Genomic DNA, 23,039 nt, shown 5'->3' on the forward strand with positions numbered 1-23,039 from the left:
CAATAACACAGAGCATCAGAATTTATACTTCTACCCCTGTGAAAGGGTGAGGCTTCCAAGGCCAGTCTGTCCAAACAATAGCTGATTATGAAATATAGTTTAACAGTCATGGCCCAAGTTATGTCTGATTTCTTATCCAATATTTTTATGACTACCTGATCTTTACAGAAAGATAACCTATGTAGAACAAAGTTTCCATTTCCCGTAAAATTTGTGCTGTCGTCACTAATACAAATTATCTTAACTATATATTTGACTTGTGTGCAGGCACAGCATTACCTTTGGAACCAGACTGGTGAACCGATGTGTTTCTTTGCACCTACCATTCCAATTTTATTTATTTGCTGCTTGTAGCTAATGGCTTAATTAAGCAGACTGTAATGCATTGCAAGGTGAGGCATCAAATTCATACCAGGCTTTCTGATGAATCCTTCAAGAAAGAATTCTGGTCTCATATATGTTTATATTTCTGATGGTTTCCTCTTGAAATTACACGCTTGCTTCTCTGTTGCTTGTCAACAAACAGCACATCATACATGCGATTGAGTCTGGTATCAAAAATAAATTAATGTCAGCTATTTGTTAAATACTCTTACTAAGCCTAACCAGGGACCTCTGTTGAGCTTGCTCTGGTTTAGCAGTGTCTTCCCTCAATCTACCACTATGCTCCTTAGCTGAATTTGACAATAAAACTTCCTTCAACCTTTTGAATCATGAAGTTTACCAAAAGAGAAAGAAATATGGGTTGAAGAAAAACCAAAAGTTCTGTTGAACTGGTTTCATTGCTTGGTCTGTGTGAAGTCTTAATGCAGTTTTAGAATGCTTAGGGAACAATAGCCTGTCCTGCTAATTTGTTAGCTGGAGTCACTATATTTCACTTCGACTGTTTCTCCTCATGTGATGAGAAGAAACTCAGGCCAGCTAAAAATAGGACATTTGTTGGTCTAATATTCTGTTCATTGCACTTCATACAGGCTATACTTACCTGTCCATTTTGGCTATGACACAAACACTAATCAAACCACATAGCTGACATAATTCATGATTCCTGATGGTAGACTCCAACCTTCCTCCTGCAGCAAGGCACAGCTTGGGTCTAGAAACAAAGGGGATAAGGAATTCTCTTTCTGAAAAGGTTAACAGCACTAGAATAGAGGAAGAAAGGACAAAAGACCAGGGTCCAGAAACAGAATCAGAAGTTGTCAAAGCAGTCACTGAGAAGAGCAAACAAACTGGAGCACAATGGTAAATACAAGTGATTGTATTCATGTAATGAAGAAATGGAAGCATGAACATTGCTATTCACAGCTCTGCTGTTCCTGACAAAAGGAAAAACAATACCATGTGCTCAGTGGAGTGATCACACATCATGATTCGGAAGGGGCTGTAGGGTCATTTTCCTTCCTCTAAATTCTTGAAAAATAACATTTTTTTACAGGCTGAGGTGCTCAAACAGCTGGAAAGCAGTTTTGCAGACAAGGAACCTGGGGGTCCTGGGGAGCAAATTGATCCCACAATGTGCCCTTGCAGCAAAGATGGACAATGGCATGCTGGTGCCACATTCAGAAGCGTTGCCAGCAGCCGAGGGCGGTGATCCATTGTCCCCTGCACTCAGCACTGGTGAGCATGCTGGTTTCACACCGGTGGCTAACTCAGCTCCACCACACCGCTCTCTTAGTCCCCCTCCTACACAGAACAGGTGGAGAAAATATGAAAACAAAAAGGAAAAAAAACCTCATGGGGTGAGATAGTGACAGGAAGATTACTCACCAGTTACCATCATGGGCAAAACAGACACAACGTGAGGGAGATTAATGTCAGTTGTCGCTTACTACTAACAGACTAGAGCAGTGAGATCTAAAAGTGAACAAAAAACACCTTACCCTCCATCCACCCTCCCCTACCTCCTCTTGAGCAGTGCAGGGGAATGGGGGCTGTGGTCAGTCCCTGACCCTTTGTCTCTGCCACGCCGTCATGGTTCCTCTCTGCCTCTGCTCCCCGTGGGGTCCCTCCCACGGGATGTCATCCTTCCCAAACTGAGCCTGCGGGGGCTGCCCACAGGCAGCAGCTCTTCAAGAACTGCTCCCTCCACGGCTCTGTGCCATGGGGTCAACAATTGGCACAGGTTGCCCAGCAAGGCTGTGGATTCCTCCATCCTTACAGATAGTCAAATCTGACTGGGCACAGTCCTGAGCAACCTGCTTTTGGTGACCCCACCTAGAGAAGGAAGGTGGACCAGATGATCTCCAGAGGTGCCAGTCAGCCTCAGCTGTTTCGTGGTACCATGAATAGAAAATTTATGGATGATGTCAAGGAGGTTCAAGAACAGAAGAGGACTAGAGGTGGAGTGTTTTAATTTATCCACATTAAATCCGCAAGCACAGCTCTTTATCACAAACTAGGCTTTCAGAGTTCTTGCCAGGCCTCACCCTATTCTAGCCTAAGAGGAAATTTCTGACATTTCCAGTCAACATTTTTAAGTTAGCTTAGGCCCTGTATCTTCAGATTTAATAACAGGTACCTTTGATTTACATCTGCTAGAATGCCAGCATCCTCTGTACAAAAAAATCCCTTAGTACCTCTACTTTATACTGCACATACCAAAATCACAGCAGGAAGTCTCCTGTGAAATGACTCCTCACACATTTAGTAGTTGCACAGTGATTACTTCCCAGCACCAACCCACTTACAGCAGGTTATTCAACTTTTATGCTACTTTACAGCATATTCAAACTGTTAAGCAGCAAACTCCTAGAGAAAGCTGAAATTAACCCACATAAATCATTTTGTCTAGAAGATTTTAACCTTTCCAGCTCCTTTCAAGACCATGTTTCCATGTCTTGTTTTAACTAGACAGATTTTTCCCTTTGTTCTCAGAACACGACAACAACAGCTTACTTCTAGAGACTTTCAATGACTTTGTGAACTTGGAAAAACTCATTAAAACTAATTATCTCACCACAACATGGTATCTTTGTCAAGGACATTCCCTTCATCCTATATACCTGCCAGAGCTTGTCATCATCTAAAAATTATCCTGTGATTAAACATAAAAATGCAAAGAAAGAGATGAATTAAGCTACTTAAAAATAATACATTTTATTTGCAGGAAATATTATTGGATTAAAAAAAAATAGTGTGCTTATTTATTTTTTTTTACATGTGGTACTTGAGGAAATTCAAAAGCTAGTAGAGTAAGCATTCCTTTCTGTTATTTGTCATACTAAATTCCAGTCCCATGTCTCATTATATCTCTGTTTCAAGTATACAGATGTGGGGAGGAACACCTGTAGTTTTAAGTGGGGAAAAAAAAAATTACAAATACTTAACTCTTTTGACCCTACAGAACCCAGCAGGACTAACAGTCTTGATTCCCAGAGATAAGTTTACAGTGATGTCCAGCGCTGGTTTTCATTATCAGCCCAGCTTATGTAGGTGTTCCCCAAGATTTCCTAACTGGTAGCTTGCACAGTAGATATCTACATTGTGCTGCCCAGAGCTGTATCTCGTGGATTTTATCTTGTTTCAGAGGTTAAAAAGCAGAAAAAAAGCAAGGGTCATAATGGAAAAGTCCAGATTACTGGGTTTCGATTTTCCCAGCTGAAGGACCCAAGCGTTTAAAAGCTTTCAGACAAGCTCTGGAAGAAGAACAGGGGAGGCTCTCATCCTTGCACATACTGAGCTTCAGCAGGGCAACTGGATTTTTGCCAGGGTAACAAGCCCTACCACCTATATAGACAGAGGTGTATTAGAAAATCCCCAAAACAAACCAGAAAAGCTAGTCATCATGAACAACGGGAAGTTCAATTAAAAAGAAAAAAAAAAAAAAAAAAAAAAGTCTCTTGAGGTAAGGTTGAGACAAAACATAAACTCCTTGCTAACACTTCTCTTCTTAAAAAATCCATGCAATTAGCATTTCTGGTAAGTGCTGACTGAAATGTGAGGTGTGAGGAGGTTGTTTATAGCTATCACTAATCAATAAGCAGATTTCTTATGTTCATGTCACCAAAGCAGCAATATCACCTGCTGTGAAATTGTTGGTGATTTACAGACCTCTCCCAACAGAAGAATGATTATCTAAATTTTCCACAGCTCTATTCTCAATACCATCTTTTCAAAATTGAACTTCTCCAAAACATCCATCTCTTCCAAAGAAGAGCTTGCACAATTCCTGACCTTGTTAATGGAGCCATGCAAGGCTAGGAAGACCACTTGCATGGCCAAGGCATTGTCTTTCAGACTTCAAGAAAGATAATCAAACCTGGTGCTATGCTGATAAGGTGACTGGTACAGACTGTAGGAAGTTTAACGTCTGGTAATACTTTTTAACAATAGGATTTATTAACACATTCTATAATAAGTCACTTATAAATCCTTTGCATGAAGAAGAATTAGGTACGTCTGTTGCAGGAAATGGAACTGAAACTAAAAAACATATCGACCCAAAGCACTTGTTCAGCTCTGGGGCATATCTGTCAATCACCAACAACGATAAATACTTTAAATCAATATCTAGTTAAATAATTCTTGTTAGAAAACTAGATCTGTTCTGAACTTCGGTAAGTGTAATGAAGAAATGCAATGAAAAATATTGTGTTAAGAAATATGACAGCTGAATATGACTGCATTTCTTTTGCAAGATTAACAACAATATAATTCCACTTTAAATGACAAATCAAAGTTGAGTGCCAAAATAACATTTCCCTAAATGTTTGGTTTTACTTCTTGTGGCAGTTTGACTTAGGAATGTGTATTTTTAATAGTTAAAATCGTCACCAATGACTTAGGAATGTGTATTTTTAATAGTTAAAATCGTCACCAATGGAAAAAAAAAATCAATCAATAATTTTTTTTCTTCATATCTCCAATCTAATACTTAGTCCAACATGGCCCTGCTTTCTGACCTGTATCTATTTCTTATTTTCCACTGCATCAGGATGGAGTGCAAAGTGCAGTATGTTCAACTTCTTTTTTTTTTTACTTTCTTTCTTTTTTCACGCCTAACTGTGTGGGTCATTTCTGCCAGTCTGGAAATGTGCTTTTTATAATATGGTAGGTGCCTCACATGTGATACTCTGTGAAGCAACAGGAGCATCGTACTTACTAAATTAAAGGTATAAATACACCTGTTCCTCTCCCCTGCCTCCCCATCACTATGCATTATATAAAAATGTGTAGACAGGGAAAGGAAGTTAACAAATTTCACCACACCTCGTGAAGTCAATTTTGCACACTTAATGCTGCATTATATGTTGCAATACATAATCACAGCTTAACTGGGAGCCAATGTAGGTCATTAAAATTAAACATTACAATTAAAATTAAACATTAAAATTAGCAACAATTTTCTCCTGAAAGTTTTGGAAATACTGAGCATAGTTAAGTGTTTGCCTACCTCTCTGCAAAACCAGGCCTCCAAGATACTTCTCAAAATCCATTATGAAGATGTTTGCTGAAATGCTTATGGCTCAGGTGATGTCCTCGGTTCATACTTTTCACAACGATGGTGCATACTGAGGGCACCATGCTTCAAGATCCTACACTGGAAAACTTCCAAAGGCCAAGCCAGCCTATTAAATGCCTTTCTACAAAGCCCAGCACAACTTCAGCATGACCATACCAATGTCAAGCAGTAGGTTTTGTACGTTAGTATGAAGACAAAACACGAGTGCTCTCAGGTAATTAGAACAAGCAATGGGGTCTAATGGGATCCAGCCTGTGCTTGGCATCACCTAAATAGCAGCCAAGTTTAAAGAAGAGAGCCTAGAAGCTGGCCATAGAATAATGCAGGGCCAAGCACTGGCCAACCACAATTCCTCAGCTGAGTTATGCTCACTGGCCCACATGCTCACAACCTGACGATAGGACTTTAGCTTTCTAACCCAGTCACCTTGGACCTTGCAAGTACATCCTTGTTAGATAAGAATTTTGTATTGCTCTACTTTTCTAAAAAAACATCAGAAGGGAGGGAAAGGTGATGTATGCACCCTAAAATGAAGCGATTAAAATATGTTATGGTTTTCACTGACATTCAGTTTTATTAGATTGATTGCAAACTCAACAGATATGGTCCAAAAACAGTGAAGATCTATAGAATTGTTTAAAACAAATATCCTAAAAGGATTATACTTTGTGTTTGCAAGTTAGGTTTTGCAAGAATCGCATACATCTCGCCCCCTGTAAGGTCTATATTTCTATCCTGAGGATTTAATTGTGCCGCAGCAGCCTTTGGTGTTGCCTGGTTTGTGTGAATACAATAATATTATAAATTCACTCTGTCTTGTCATAAGGATGCATGAATCATCCTTTCAAAAAGGGAAAAATACAAGAGCCACTGACTTATTCCATTGTACGCCTTGTAGCTGCCACCCCATTTTGTAGTAAAATTAGTGAAGTTTTGAACCAAGAACCTGAGCTAAGAACAGTAATAATATAAGTTTTCCTTGAACTGACAAAAAGCTTTGAAAGACAAATAAACATTAACACGAGCCTTTTCAAATAAGCATTAGCAGGGCATGTAAGAATGATTTAAAAGAGTGTAAGAGTAGATGTTAACTATTACCAACCATTATTTGTATTTACTAAGAGAGCTTTAACAACTATACCCTTCACCTAAAATTTGAGATTTGATACTTAGATGCACAAGACATTACTATGAGACTTAACAACACATAACTAAGAAATAGTGAGGAAAACTTCAGATCCTAGTGCAAATAAGTCAGTGTAAATAAGGCTGTAGTGATGCTCATATCTTTTCCATTCATCCAGCAGTATTTAATAGAGGAGGAAATTATGGGGGCAATTTGGTTTGTATTTTAACAAAACCAAAAATTTATTATAGCTCTCTAGCTACTCCATATTCTTTGGTCCTAAGCATTATGTACACATGAATCATCAAATGTTCAACCAGTCCAGTTCACAGTCTAAGTTCCACCTTTTCAATCTCCTTCTCCATCAGAAACCTTCCACGGAAAAAAAAATCCCCTGCAGCACGCAATTACTCTATTTCAGCGGTGAGCCAAAAGACATTGAATGCTGATCTAGGTGTCTTCCTCAGAGAAGTTTTGAACATGCTCCAAAGCAGGAAGGCTGTAACAGAAGCTCAGTTTGCCCATTTACAGCTTCCTCCCCCAGATACACCTAAGCAGGTTAACCTTAGGAATAATAAAAAGCAAGGCTTTGCTCTCTTCACTTTCCTAAGCATCTGAATGTTGCAATAAAGGTACCAAAGGTCGATCGACTCAAAAGGGACTGCCCTAACAGCAGCCGTTAAAGGCTGGTTCTATCTGCCTTGGCCACAGCCCGGAGCCAGCCTCGAACACATGCAATGCAGTGATAAAAGACAAAAACGCATGTTCCAGAGACATCAAACCAAAGTTGCCCAGCAATAAGGGATCCAATGAGGTGCTCCTCACTGCCAATAGCATTGTGCTCTGCCTCTGACACATCCTATTTTGTGCCAAAGTCTCTAGAGGCACAGTCCAGCTCATGCAGGCACCTGCAGGCAAGGAACAAGGAAGTACAGCACTTCTTAGAGTCAGCTTCTCCAAAGATATTCTCAGAAGCTGCCCCCTGATGGGCTAGCAGAGGAGGAACTCCTGGTATCTCGGTCCAACATGTACCATCCACAACATTTATTGCTGCTTGGGAAAACAGGAGGAGGAGACGCCCTAACTGGCACTCTTGGACCAACGCTCTGTTTGCTCTCTTGTGATGGCCAAAATGTTTGTTCCACACTGCATTCTGGGAAGGTCATTAAGCCCCATTAAGCCCTAATGATGCTCATTTGTTGCACCTGCTAACTGTCTTTCCTTCCAGCAGATGAATCGCCACCGTTACATATGGCAGAGCTATGCTGTTACCTAAAAAAGTTATACTGACTTCATTTGACCTTACCCGTTGACAAAGAAAAATAAACAAAGGACTTTCAAGTTGGTTTCCAGAATTGCCTTTGTTTGAGAGTAAAGTGCTAGGCTATAATTTTCCCATTGTGGTAATAGCATGTTAAGGATTTGTATGAGTTTTACAGATGTACCTGTGTTAGCCAGTAAGCCACAGACGTATGACATTACGCAGGGCTTATCTCACAGAAGATCTGGACCAGTGACAAATAAGGTTCTAGACCAGGAAGACAAATAAGGTCTTCCTGGATTTTTCCAGAACCCAGGTATGTCATGTGCCTGTGTTTTTACAGAAGAATCCCATATATACACAGCATGTTGCTTGGAAAAAAATCTTTATTTTACATGATGCTCATTGAAACAGGAAAACTTCTGAGTTCAAATGCAAAGATGGTTGCAGGAATGAAAACAGAAATATCACGCTAGAAACACTGCCTTCCTGATTTGGTGATTACATATTTTATATTGAAAATCAGCCATAATTGAAAGTAGCTCAAATCTACATTTTCTCAACAAGAATCTTCCTGAAGAACTAGTCACAAAATATCCAGACATTATGTATCAGGATCCATATGCAATTGGAAGAATCATTTCTCTCTCTCTTTTTTGTTTTTTTTTCAGTCATGTATGCTTGTCTAGGTATTTTATCTGCATAAAATTTTCTCCATCTGGAATATTTGATTATGCCATGCAAAATTTCATCTCCACCTCAGAAAATCTGAAGTGATAGAACAGGACTTAAAAGGAATCTTACTAAAGTATTAAAGCAATACTTGTATTCAAATATTTTGCCTACTAGCACTGACTGTAGTAGCAACAGAAAACATTGCAGGGAAGCTTCAATAGTCCTACCCTTGCCTGAAGGGTAAATTGAAATATACACATCGCATCATGATTTATTGTGGAGCCTTTCTGATATCTGTTGCCTTTCAGAGGTACTTAGGTAGGTCCTGTTACTGGTTATCATGCAGCACACATTGTCTGATGGACTCACAACTCCCCTGTGGAAAGGAAGGGCTATTGATCTTAATTTACATCTGAGGAAACTAGAAACAAACTCTTGTTTGGTGTGGAGCAAGAATTGGCCATGTGGGTTCCCCACAACCCAGGCTATATTTTTCACTGGCAGAGGCCAGATATCCATTTTGAGAGGAGGAAGCTGATTAAGATGGAGTGTTAAGATTTGACAGCCTAATATTGTAGGTGTCAACTGACTAATTTGAAGGTTGTTACTTGGCTGCAAACCTTTGCTGGTCTTCTGGCTTCATTCAGTGCTGAGTTATGTCAAGTCCATCTCTTCCCATGAGGTTATCTGTCACCACAGAAAGCCTTTAATCTTGAATTGTCGAGGAGATTACTCAATGCAAGGACATTACTCAATCCATCAAATTACTCAACCAATGTGATCTGCTGCAGGTGTTTATCAAATCTCATGTGATCTGATATGGAATTGATTTCTTCAGTGTGTTTCAAAAGAAACCAACAAGAGTGAAAACAGCAGCTGTCAGGGCCATGACAGCAGTAACAAATGGAGTATGAGAGATACCAATTGGAGCAGGAGCTGAATTCATGTTCTCCAGGATGCCAAAAGAGTCTGGTTCTAGGAAGGATGAGAGGTCCTGGTTACATTTGATTCCTCATCTTGTTATTTCCAAAACATAAAAAATGGGGAGAAAATGGCATTCTAGATGTCATTTAAATATTAATCTACTTCTTGCACTCTGATACATCCAAGGTACCTCAACCACTTCCCTGGGCAACATGTTCCAATGCTCAGTCACCCTCTCCATGACAAAATCCTTCCAAATATCCAACCTAAACCTCCCCTGGCACAACTTGAGGCCATTTCCTCACAGCCCATCACTTGTCACCTAAGAAAAGAGACTGATACTCTCCTCACTGAAACCTCCTTTCGGATCTCCCCTCAGCCTTCTGTCCTCCAGAATAAACAACACAATTCCCTCAGTTGTTCCTCATAAGTCTTGTTCTGTAGTCCCTTCATTAGCTTTGTTGGTAGAGTCTGCACACACTTGAGCAACTCAATATCCTTCCTGTAGTGTGGAAGCCAAAACTGAACACAGTATTTATATATAGATCACTTGCATCCTAACAGATGAATCAAGATCTAAGAAAGTTTAGGGGGAAAATAAACATAGATTTCTAGGATTTTTTTTTTCAGTACAGGCTGAAGCTATTCAGAGAAAATATAAATGTGTAAATCTTTTGAATTATATTCCAAATATGTCTAGAATAGATATATTTCCAAATATGTCTAGAATAGATGTATTCTAAATAGATCTTTAAGTTTTAATTTCAGCTTCTAGCAAACATGAAGAACCTTTGTCTCACTTAATTGATCTAATATTAACTATGTGAACGAATAAAAATTTGAAATATGGGCCATCCTAAAATATTATACTAAAATGATCAACTGAAATAATGATTAGTAGAATAACCATACACATGAAATGGTAGAAAACAATAACTGATAAGAAGTTGCATAACTGTTGCTCAACTACAGACATATTTAACTACACTGGATGAGAACTCACCTGCACTATTATTTTGGAATAATCTGAGGGTTTTTGGGAGTAATCTAGTTGTTTCTTCATTATTAAATGAAGAAGAATATGCCCTAAAATTATGAGCAGTAACATTCTCCTCATTGACTACAGCCATGACCAAGCAGTTCCTCTGCCTACTCTCATCCACACACACCCCAAAATAAACTTGAGACATTCCATCGGGGCACTGCCTTTGATGCTGTGCATATGTTCCATCAGAACACAAGGAAACACAGCACTGTGAGGATGACTGAGCAGTGGCACAGGTTGTCAAGAGAGATGTTGGAGTCTCCGTTGTTGGAGACAGTCAAAAGGCCAAGGCATAGTCCTCAGAAACCGGCTATAGGCAACTTGCAAGGGGAGTAGATAAGATGACCTTTAGAAATCCCTTCCAAATACAACCATTCTGTGAGCCTGTGACCCTCAGCAGAGGCAGGAGGTAATCAGAGCATCCAAACCCTCCAAACGTACCTGACGTTGAGGCACAGTGGGAGTCGAGCTGGGACTATCTGGCACTGCAGACAAAAAGCAGCAGGTGAACAAGAAACATTTTGGCTAAGAGCAATTACACTTTGTGTGTCAACACATCCCCAAAGGGGCTTCCAGAGCAAAGAAACCAGAAAACCCCAGTCAGAGCTCTGACCAAGCTGGACTGAGTGAAATGAATATGGTCCCAATAGCCCCAGGACTTGCTCAAGGGCATGGCCACCGGGCTACACAGCACACAATTTCTCTGCCACATTAAGCAGCTGTTACATCCCAAAGGATGACTAGCAATAGCAGTGCCTCCCTGGATACCAAGGAAGTTACCCAGTTTCTTTAACTGCAGCCCAGACCTGAAGCCAGGACACAGAGTACATCGCTGATAAGATGGATACAAACAAAATTCTGCTTACCTTTCATTGGGGGCTCTGTTAGTCATGGGACTGAAAATAGAGAACATGAGAGTGTGAGGCACTCACAACTATGGGTTCACCACAGGGACACACACACCAAACGCACAGCACACAGCAAGGGCTGGCCAGCTTTGACTAACCTCAGACAAACACCACACCAGGTCCCTTCAGGAAAAAACCACCACAGCGTAACATCCTACCTGAGCAGATGACCGAAGCAGCCCCGTGTTGGCATTCGGAGGACACGTAGTCAGAAGGGCAAAACAGCAAAGAGGTTTCAGAGCCGTCACAAGCCACCGCGGTCCTCTGGTACCATGGATATGAATCACTCAAGGGGAAATAGTCCATCACGCTGACAGGTGAGCCACAGCCAAGCTGCCTGCACACAACCTGAGCATCGTTCATGTCCCATTGGAAGCCACACACTTTCGTGTTCATTCCAAAATAGTCGATTTCCACATTGCCTGCACAGCGGTTTGGACCGTCGGTCAGACGCAGCTCCAGCTCTTGGAAAGACAACGAGATGATGCGTTAGGTGTGTGGGGCTCTCGTTCCAGGCAGAGACCTCTGCCTCCTCGTGCACGAGAAAGCAAATGGTGCCTGTGGTCCAGAGGAGCCCAGAGATCCTTTTCCACAAGCCCTTTTCCACATGCCCCAGGAGAGCCAAGGGGGGCCAGGACCACACTGCTGGCCACGTGGGCCTGTGCTCTCTGCCTCCAGCTCTCAGATTCCAGGCAGAGGAACTAAAGGGCACAGGCTCCCTCCCACCTGCATCACAAGCACATCCAGCCCCGAATCCCAGCAGGATCCACCCGCAGCACCACATAGGGTCCACTGCCCCTTCCTAGTCTCTCTGCTGGTGGGTGATGAGGCTGGGGCAGCAGTGGGCATGCACATCCCAATGCACAGGGCCACAGCGCCCTGTCAGGCAGACTCACCATCAGCTATGACTGGACGTGGGGAGAAGCAGCAGCAGCAGGGAAAAAACAGAGAGAAGATTAAAATTAGGATCAATCCCTTGGAAGTTGTCTGCACACTTTTCTCTCCCCTAAGTGAGCCCAGGCAATCCCCAGTCAACAGCACGAGTGGAAGAAGTTCCCTTTCTTTCTGGCAGCGATGCACGCTGCCTGAGGTGTCCAAGCAGCCCCCAAACTCCCGGCGGAGATGGGCATAATCTTTCCAAGCCCAGCCAGCTTCAGTCCCACCAAATCTCCCACTGGATCCTGTGCTCTGCCACCTCTGACCCTGCAGGCTATGAGGCCTGTGCACCCACCAGGGCTGAGCTCTGGGCTGTCCTGCCGGGCTCTGCGGGGAATCTCCTCCAGCCTGGCAGGGAACTGGCCCTGGACACACCCCAGAGCTGGCTCTGCGCGGCCACCAGGGATGCCCCAGCTTGCTGCCTGCTCTGTGGCTCTGCTAAAGGCCCTCTGAATAACTACACGCTCACACATACCCAGCCCCAACAAACAGTGAGCACACAAGCTTCTTCATCGGACAAATTACTGCCCAACAACAAATAGGACTAGAGCAAACTAAAGCCATTGGTATCATTATAAAAAAAAAAAAAAAAAAATCTTATATGTGCTACTTACTTCCATAGGGCTCTGGTGTTGGAACAGGTATAGTTTTTTCTTATTTTGGAGAAGGAGAAAACATACGTGATACTCTATGAGTTACTTGAGAAGGCAAACATAATTCAAAACTTCCCCAAAACGTTGTCCCAGTTAGCATCCCCATTACCAGAAACCTTCAGAAAAGGGAACAGCCCCTTTTCACAGAAGTTCTTTGAAAGCTGCACAGAAAAACTCCCTCACTGGGGCCTCACCACCAGCAGGAAGCACCAACAGGAGCTGTGCAGCCCCAGCCCCTCCAGATGTGCCCGACACCAAAAGCAGAATGAGAGTTGAGCTGGGGCTATCTGGCACTGCAGACAAAAGCAGCAGGTGAACAAGGAACATTTTGACTAAGAGGAACAGGTCGCTGCGAGTCAACACCTCCCCAAAAGGCGTCTGGGACACAGAAACCAGAAACCCCCAGTCAGCGTTGTGACCAAGCTGTACTGAGTGAAACGGATACAGTCCCAACAGCCCCAGGACTTGCTCAAGGTCATAGCCACCAGGCTACACAGCGGACCAGCACACAATTTCTCTGCCACGTGAAGCAGCTGTTACATCCCAAAAGACCACTGGCAGAGGCCACGTCTCTCTGAATACCAAGGAGGTTACCCGGTTTCTTTAACTGCAGCCCAGACCTGAGTCCTTTGCTCTGATGGACACAGAGCACCCCCCCCGATAACACGGATACAAAGAGAAATCTCTGCTTACCATTTTGCACTCGGAATTCTGAATCTGAAAGGAGAAAACCAGAGGGTGTGAGGCACTAGTAGTTAGCAATCCTGGCTTCACCCCAGGGACACACATGCAAACCTGCAGCACAGCACACAGCAAGGGCTGGCCAGCTTTGACTAACCTCAGACAAACACCACACCAGGTCCCTTCAGGAAAACACCACCACAACATAACATCCTACCTGAGCAGATGACAGAAGCAGTCCCGTGTTGGCATTCGGAGGACACGTAGTCAGAAGGGCAAAACAGCAAAGAGGTTTCAGAGCCGTCACAAGCCACCGCGGTCCTCTGGTACCACGGATACGAATCGCTTGAGGAGAAATAGTCCATCACGCTGACAGGTGAGCCACAGCCAAGCTGCCTGCACACAACCTGAGCATCGTTCATGTCCCACTGGAAGCCACACACTTTTGCGTTCATTCCAAAATAGTCGATTTCCACGTTGCCTGCGCAGCGGTCAGGCCCTTCGGTCAGACGCAGCTCCAGCTCTTGGAAAGACAACGAGATGCTGCGTTAGGCGTGTGCGGGAGCCACCCACAGCATCACATAGGGCTGGCTGCCCCGTCCCGGCCTCCCCGCTGGTGGGTGACGAGGCTGGGGCAGCATTGGGCACGTGCTTTGCAGTGCATGGGGCCACAGCGCCCTGTCCGGCAGACTCACCATCAGCTATGACTGCACATGGGGAGCAGCAGCAGCAGCAGTAGGGAAAAAAAGAGAGAAGAACAAAATTAGGATAAATCTTTTGGGAGTTGTCAACACACTGTGCTCTTTCCCGAGAGACCCCAGACAATCCCCAGTCAAAAGAGATCTTGCAGGGGAAGCTCTGGCTCAATGCCTGCTCTATGACCCTGCACAAGTTCTGTGAGGTTCAGCTGGGGGCACTGGCAGTGTTTAGTCTGGAGAGAACAGGCTCAGAGCAGACCTCATTGCTCTCTACAGCTCCCTGAAAGGAAGGTGTGGGGAGCTGGGGTCGGCCTCTTCTCACAGGTAACTGTGATAGGACCAGAGGGAACGGCCTCAAGTTGTGCCTGGGGAGGCTCAGGTTGGGAACCAGGAGCCATTTCTCCTCAGGACGAGCAGCCAGGCATTGGGACGGGTTGCCCACGGAGGTGGTGGCGGCACCGTCCCTGGGGATGCTCAAGGAGAGGTTGGACGTGGTGCATGGGGACAGGGTTCAGTGGGTGATAGTGGTAGTAGGGGGTGGTTGGACCAGATGATCTTGGAGGGCTTTTCCAACCCTAATGGCTCTATGATAAAGGCCCTCCAAATAACTACGCGCACTCACACCTCCCCAGCTCCAACAAACAGCAAGCACAAAAGCCTCTTCATCGGACAAATTACTGCTCAACAACAAAGAGGACTAGGAAAATCTAAAGTGATTGCTATCATTACAAAAAAAAAAAAAAAAAGAGAGAGAGAGAAAAAATAAATCTTATACATGCTACTTACTTCCAGTGGGCTGGATTGTTGTTGGAACAGCTGTATCTATTCCTAATTTTGGAGAAGGAAAAAACAAACGTTACTCTATGGGTTGCTTTAGAAAGCAAACATAATTGAAAACTTCTCCAAAATGCTATCCCAGAATCAGCACCCCATTACCAGAAGCCCTCAGAAAGGGAACAGCCCCTTTACACAGAAACCAGCAACCCCCAGTCAGCATGGACCTAGCTGAAACACTTATGGTCCCAACAGCCCCTGTTGATGGGAAAGCTGTATTTGTTGCTTCTTCTAGAGAAGAAAGAAACATACGTGATACACTATGGGGTGGTTGAGAAAGCAAGTGTAATTTGAAAGTTCTGTAATATACGTCCCCAGTCTCTAGAAACGTTTGTCTGAGAAACTGAGAAAGCTCCAGAATATTTATTATTTTTCTTAATATATATATTTTGTAGACTTCAGGACTTTTTTTCCCCCATTAATTATCAAATTTCTTTGTGACTCCACACAAATTTCTCATGTGCAACTGGCCTGGAGAGTTCCATATGCATGTTAAGTGAAAGGACCTCTCTGAGATATCTGTTGTTTTTCGCTTGATATGATCAGAAGTTGATGGCTCTGCTTCTTCTGTGGGAATAGCCTATGAACAATTTTTTTTCTCCATAGCAAGAAAAAAAAAACACCTCCTTCCAGCACCTTTTCTGGTTTCATCCATATCTCACTGCAGCTGGTGACATAAACTCTAGGTCAGCGCATCAGTCCCTGATAAGGGTTTTGCACAATACACCTTATGGAAAATCCTCCAGGTGGCACCAATAGATCGAGGACAACCTGTGGGAAAGGGGACTGACAGGCTAACAGGCTATCTCCTTCCAGTGCTTCCTTTAACGTGACCTAGAGAGCTCAGCTGTTCTGAGGTAGGGCTTTATGGGGTTACTGAAACCCTGTGAGAGGGACAGCGCGTAGACCACCACTATCCTGCCAGCATCATGGCTGACACCTCTCCAAACATCCTTGGAGAATTGTGATTTTATTTTATTTTTTTTCAAGAATCGCTTCATTCAAATTAAGCTACAGTCTTAGATAATTCTTTAGTCTTGTTAAAGTGAACATGCATTTTATGTACAGGAATATTTAGCAGTGTATTCCAGAAAGGTGTAGGCTTCTGCTGGCAACTGTTTAGAAACAACTCGGGTAACTGGGAAAGTCCTCCACAAAATGCTGTTCTCTAAGCACTGAGAATGCCTATCTACCTGTTGCTAATTAATGTAGAAATTTTTAAGCTTGGAAAACTCAAGCACTTACTAACTATAAACTAATTACTAAATAATTCAGATTATTAATTATTAAAATCTACATGGCTGGATACTATTATTATTAGTCATCTCACTGGTATGCATGCCAATGAAAATCAACAAACATTTCCAAAAATGCATCTGGAATTAAACTCATCAAGCCAACACCAATAAACTCAGCAAGTACCCATTACAGAGTAAATTTTTCCATTTTTTGTGCATGATTTGCATATTAGATTAAAATCTCACCTTTAGAAAAAGCATAATTAACAGAGAAACATTTAAAAGCTTTAAAACAGGTGAGTGTGGCTCTTTAAAAAGGGTTTCCAAATGAATATATTTGTTTTAACGTTTGACTCATTTTAATAATTGTAATTTAATAATTGTCAATTTAATTATTACTTTCAGTTCCAGAAACAAAACTGATTGCCTTAATTATATTGTCACTACATTACTTTGTAAGAACTGAAGTTTTAAAAAAATACTGAGCTGATGAGTCTGGTAAGATGACAGCACAGCAGAGCAAGGAAAAAATTAGGCTATAGGATCAGGAGACAGTAACAATCCTACAATCAAAATTAATTTCACAGCAGTAGTGAGGTCCTGCTCAGTCTGAGTACAAGTCACCAGAAACCAGTGTACAGACCTGTAGTCAGTGAAAATATCTGTCTGTTCAAACTCTGGATAACTTTTCTCTACACATTCAGATACCTTTGTACAGGCTGTTTTTCACATGTCATTTATTATCTTCAGGTTTTAGATCAAACATTGATTTATTTAAGGTAATTGGAGCAATTACATGCATTCTTTCTTGGAGAAGACTGATGTATATATACAGTTATATGCTGAAACTGAAGTGCATGCATATGCTGGTTCTGTATTTGTACATTTCACCATCTGGGAGCCCAGTCTGAAGGGCACCTGCCTATACTGGTAGGGTGACTATGTTTGCTACAACTGGATTAGCAAGGCTTTCAAATGCAAGCATCAGCTTGGAGAGAATATTTAGCAAGGTCAACTCTATGAACATTGTGCATTTTTATATTACTTTTAAGTTACCTGTTGTTGGAGGTATTGATGCTGGTGTCCAAACCGCAGATTTGCAAGCAGCCAACAAAAAAAAAAAAAAAAGTTGAAAGAACAATACGTGAGTTAAGGTAATTAATGTACATGGGAAGTTTGCATGCACAGGATACCCTAGTGACACTGACAAAGGGATATGCTGATTTATAAAGATTAGGTCCAGCTACCATCAGGGATAAAAACCCTGCTCCACGGACAGCCTGATAGTTGGAAATCACCGACTAATACCGTGTACAACAAGACCTGTAACACTGGCCCTTAAACACACAGTTTACGTAAAGTAATTACAGAATGTAAAGGAGGATCCTGACAGGGAGATATGTAATTTATCCAGTGAGTGGGGAACTTTCTGAATTTCTCACCACACTGCTCCTCACACATGCAAGGCTTTAAATCTAAATGAATTGGATGATAATAAAAGGATTAAATGACAACTCAGCATTTTCGAGGTGAACATCAATATTCCAGTTCACTTTTCAGTGTCATTAAATGCACCTCAAATATTTATGGAAGAATTAAGTAAAAAACTGAACCTGGAACCAGCACTGAATGACTATTTCCTTCCACTGTGTAGAGTTGGGGGGTAACACAGAAAGGGAAAATAAGTTTTTGCTTTCAGTTAATCAGTCCAAAGTCAAATTAGTCAAAAAAGTCAAAAAGTCAAATTAAAGACAGAACTTTGCAACTGAAAGAGGAATGGATGGAAAAATAGCAGCTGTTGCAAAGGCTTTTGATCTGTTTCTGTTCCCTCTTCCCGCACAAAGAATGCAACAGCAGCTGCTTGAAAAGGAACAGCCTGTTTCTCACAGCAGCATCCTGGCACTCTGCTAAGCCAGGGAAGCCTCACATGGAAAAGGAGGTGCAAGTGATTTTGGGGCAACCATCCTCCCTCCCATGAGACCCACTGATATTTGTGTAATTGATACCAACAAACTTAATCAAATACAAAATGCATGGTTCAAAGAGCACCTCACATCCTTTAAAATAAACATGCATTTCACCAAGAAAATGCATATTTATCTTTAAATTCATTACTCAAATACAAAGATTAAGAAAATTTTATCACTGGCTTTACAATGTATTTATCTGAATGTCCGTTACTAACCTCTTTAGAAAAAATGGGTGAGAAGACAAGTTGAAATTCACTAAGCAGTTCCAGTAAGTAACTGTTAAAATAATGGACATAACTATCGATTTTCTCACCTGACAGGTTTGATCTGCTCTCAGTTTTCAACTGAGCTAAGAAGTGCTACTAAATTTAATCCTCTTTTCCCTTTAAATCTCAACATTAGCTTGATGTAAAATATAGCCATGAAGTTGATCAGAAGTGGGACTCTTTACCTGCATCCAGCTGCATATGAAGACCCATCATTACCATCCAAGACAAGATCATGGTAGTAGCCATCTCAGAGCTCCTGGTAAAAGCAGGAACCAGAATTTATAGACAGAGACTCTAAAGGGGTGTAGCAGCCCAACGTGTCCCCTCACTAAATCAATATCAAATACATTCCCTTGCTACTCGTACTTCCTTAACACATGACGATATGCTTGATTTGTTACCCAACTTTTTTATAGCTTCCTGGTTCTGCAAGATGGCAACACCTGACACCTTCCTCAGAGAAGGTAGAGATGAAAAGTGCTTCCAATAGCTGCTATCTTTCCATTCCATCCCTCTGTCACTGATGTAACATTCTTGGTTTTGGATGGTATCTGAGCCAAAGTTGCTCTTTAAGTCTGTTTAGTGGATCGGAGTGGTTTTCCTTCCTTTTTTTTTACTGCAGAGAGAAGTGGAAGAGCACGGTAAGAAGCAGTGGAGGGGCTTATGGAGACCTTTCTGACTGGCCTGGCCTCCCTTGGGGAGACATACTCACCTGCTGCTGAGACAACCATCACATCTCTAATTCCTTAAATTTGTTGTGAATCTACAGTTTCAGGGACTGAGTCAAATATCACACAAATTACCATCACATCTTTCCCAAATATTAGTTACATGTTGGTTAACTTTTGGGGAGACTGAAGAGTTTGGAACCAGGGTACTGAGTTGCTTTGAATTCCCTCTAGACTACTTTTGTGAGTATTTTTGTCCTAGTAGATGTCATATAGAAATTCAGTAGAAAGTCATTTTATCTCTTTCTGGTCTCCCCCGTTCATGCTCTGTTGGGCTGTATCTTCACTAGGATAGTGAGACTAAGACAGTACATTTAAGCTTTGCAAGTCATCTACTGCAAATTGGAAACCACCAAAGTCATCTTTTGAATTTTGTCACAAACTCAAGACAAAATTCTCTGGCAGACACTGACTATTGTTAAACTGCAAGAACTCCTGGTTCTGTGGAAAGATTTAAGTCCAGGGATAGAGGTAAGCATAGAAAATAACTGAAAATTCATTCCTCAGTCTCTGTCTCTGAAGCTCTTAAGACTTTACAGACTCCTTTACATAGACCTCACACTAGAATTTGGAACATATTTAAGAAAAAAAATAAATAATGGGATCCAGTGGAACCCTATAATGGATTTTTATGAAGAGAAGCTGTTTTTCAAGCCATGGATGATTCTTCCCTTGACCTGAGTACCCACTGAAGAAACTGCCTTTGCACAGCACTGCTAAATTTGACAATGTTTGATTAGTATATAAAACTCCAGAAACTCCAAAAGATTTGGTCTGGAAGAGGTCTCTGGAGGTCCAACCTGCAAGTCAAAGCAGGGCTATCTTCAGTGGTCATCAAGTGGCTCAGGGCCTTAGTTATTCTTTTAATAAAAAAATCTGAATTTTTATCTAGAGAAGTGTGTGTTATTATTATTATCATTATTTATTATTGTTAATAATAATAATAATGTAAATAAAGATGTGACATGCTGTTTGTTTCTGTTGCTAGTTTTACATACGTTTGGTGTCATCACTGATTGGTGGACATATTACACCTCAAGAACTCAGAAACATGTTTCTCATGTTTCATGAAACCCATAACCTAAATGTCCAGGCATAGAACAGCCAACACCCAACCTGATATAGCAGAGAAGAGTCAAAAGAAAAAGGGAGAAAGGAAGAACAAATGTCACAGCAGAAAGGAGAAATACATGTAAAAAGTTACTTTGTTAGACATGCAAACAGTCCATTGACTCTGTAAATATAGGCAGTTTCTTATTATGGTTTTGCAAGCCAGATGGAAGAAACAGTTACTTCAGAAGAACTGATGGAATTAAGGGAGGTGGCTTGTTAAATAAGCTGGGACAGCTGCTGCATATACCTGAAGAGCTGGTAAAATAAATATTTATTTTTTTTTTAAATAAAAGCAAAGCCAGATTAAAAACATTGAAAAGTCAACAAATGTTGTTAATAGTTCAATGGAGAAGGAGAACATGTGAAATAACTCCAAAGATTAAGCCTTCGGGAATCTAAAGAGACGTCCTGCTCAGGGTCTGGGGTCCATCATATGTAGAGAACAAGGTGGAAAAGCTCTTGGATCAAGCTAAGAAGAGGGAAATCACTTATCAGACATTGTCAAGGGGAAAACAGACTCAGCTTGGGGAAAATTAATTTAATTTATGGCCATTTAAAATTGATTTTCATAGTGAAAAACAGAAGACTAATTAAAACAACACCTGCTTCCCGCTCCTCCCCATTTTCCCCTGCTCTGGCATGGGGCTGTCCCTGTGGATACCTGCTGTGTGGATATCTGATCCTGGCACCTCACCTTGTATTTTATCTGATCTTGGTGTTCACAGGGCTGGTTCTCTCTTTTTTCCTCTCAGCCCTCAATGCCAGGTAGTGTTTTGCCCTTGCTTACATCTGCTCTCCCAGAAGCACCTCCAGCGGGGCAGCCCCGGCTTCTTCTCCTCCCAAAGGTATTGACCCTGCAGCCAGCCACCTGCTGTCAACAGAAAAAAAAAAAAAAAAAACAACAGATGCTTCCATTTAAGGAATATTTATTCATTTAAGGAATATCTGTTGTAACACCAACATTTATTTACCCTTTTAAGATGTTACAAACATTTTATTTTCCCAACATGCACAATCAAAACAATGACAGCATCGAACCTGTACTGGATTGCATTTACTTTGTTTTCCTTGTGTGTTTTTTTATTTTATTTGATTTTCTTGATTTAATGGAATATAATTGAAGTAAAAGAATATAATTATATATTCAACAGTTAACTATTTGCTTTATTATTTTAAACTATTTTTATTATAAAAATAGTTTATTATAAAAATTGTTTTTATTATTAAAAATATTTTATTAAATGAGTGTTTTCATATGCAATGGTCACTACATTCTATGACCACAATTCTGCGTAGTCCCTGATGCTGCAGAAGAAAAATCCAAAGAGCCAATACCAAAAGTAGTCCTCTGATATTGACCTGTATTTTGCACAAAGCTGCCTTTCTTCATGTCGGGTAGGACAGCAGATAGGGTGGAGGGTTGTTTACTGACTCTTGGTTCATTTCCCCAGAACTGGAACTTGATGAACTCATCAGCTTCAGATCCACACTCACTTTCAAAGTCAACTTGAAAGAAACAATGAAATGTTTGTCTTTTGGGTGGGAGAAAGGATACAAGCTGTTCAAGCTTTATTATTATTATTATTACTATTTCCCACAAATTCATTTAAATTCAATTGATACTTGAATTTCCATTGCTTTTCATCCTGTTACAGTAGCATTGATGTCTTTCACCTGGGATGCAGCAAGGCACCCAACAGTCACTTAGCCAAAGCTGAGGTAGCCTCCATGGCCCATGCCTTCTCCTGGTCCCTGTCTTCTCTCCTCTTCATTTGTTCACTGTTCTTGCACCTCTGTCCAAAGCTTTGTTTACACAAGTTTTCTCAAAGCTAATTTCAAGGCTGGACTAGTTTTGTTGCTTAATGAAATTAGCACATGAAATAGTGAAAATTAAAAGATTCAGTCAACAACTGGAGCCAGCTGTGCAGCTTGGACATGGGAATACTGACCTCCTTCCTTGCACAGAGGCCTCCTGGCAACCCCTCTGCTCTACTTGCTCCAGTAATGGTCATTTCTCAGTGACTATTTAGGAACAAATACATATGAGTGGCAGTGCTACATCTGACAATTTGTAAACAAGAGAAAAAAGTCCGGTTGCTGTCCCCAGAGAGCAGAGCTCAGCGCCTGCCCCTCCGCTCCCCTCGTGAAGGAGCTGAAGGCTGCCATGAGGCTTCCCCTCAGCCTGCTCTGCTCTGGGCTGAGCAAACCAAAGCACCTCAGCCAGTCCTCATACGTCTTGCCCTCTAGACCCTTCACCATCTTTGTAGCCCTCCTTTGGACACTCTCGAACAGTTGAATGTCCTTCTTATGTTGTGATGCCCAAAGCCACACACAGTACTCGAGGTGAGGCTGCACCAGTGCAGAGCAGAGTGGGACAATCCCTCCCTCGCCCAGCTAGCCAAGCCATGCCTGACGCACCCCAGGACACAGCTGGCCCTTCTGGCTGTCACTGCACACCGCTGGCTTGCGTCCAACTTGCTGTCAACCAGAACCCCCAGACTCCTTTCTGTGGGGCT

At 41.9% G+C, this 23,039-nt stretch overlaps 1 protein-coding gene across 1 annotated transcript in view; it reads right to left on the reverse strand.

The window, feature by feature from the left end:
* Window positions 1-18,892, reverse strand: part of DMBT1 (deleted in malignant brain tumors 1) — a gene marked incomplete at its 5' end in the record, with an annotated part of 40,262 nt that extends 21,370 nt beyond the window's left edge. Inside the window, 3 exons of the mRNA XM_082764632.1 lie at window positions 13,686-13,709; window positions 13,891-14,196; window positions 18,865-18,892. Coding sequence (XP_082620758.1) covers window positions 13,686-13,709; window positions 13,891-14,196; window positions 18,865-18,892 — 358 coding nt within the window. The remainder of the gene's footprint in view (window positions 1-13,685; window positions 13,710-13,890; window positions 14,197-18,864) is intronic.
* Between the last annotated feature and the right edge of the window lie 4,147 nt (window positions 18,893-23,039).

This window comes from Aythya marila, assembly GCF_965140915.1.
Source record: "Aythya marila genome assembly, chromosome: 7".
NCBI classification, from domain to species: Eukaryota; Metazoa; Chordata; class Aves; order Anseriformes; family Anatidae; genus Aythya; species Aythya marila.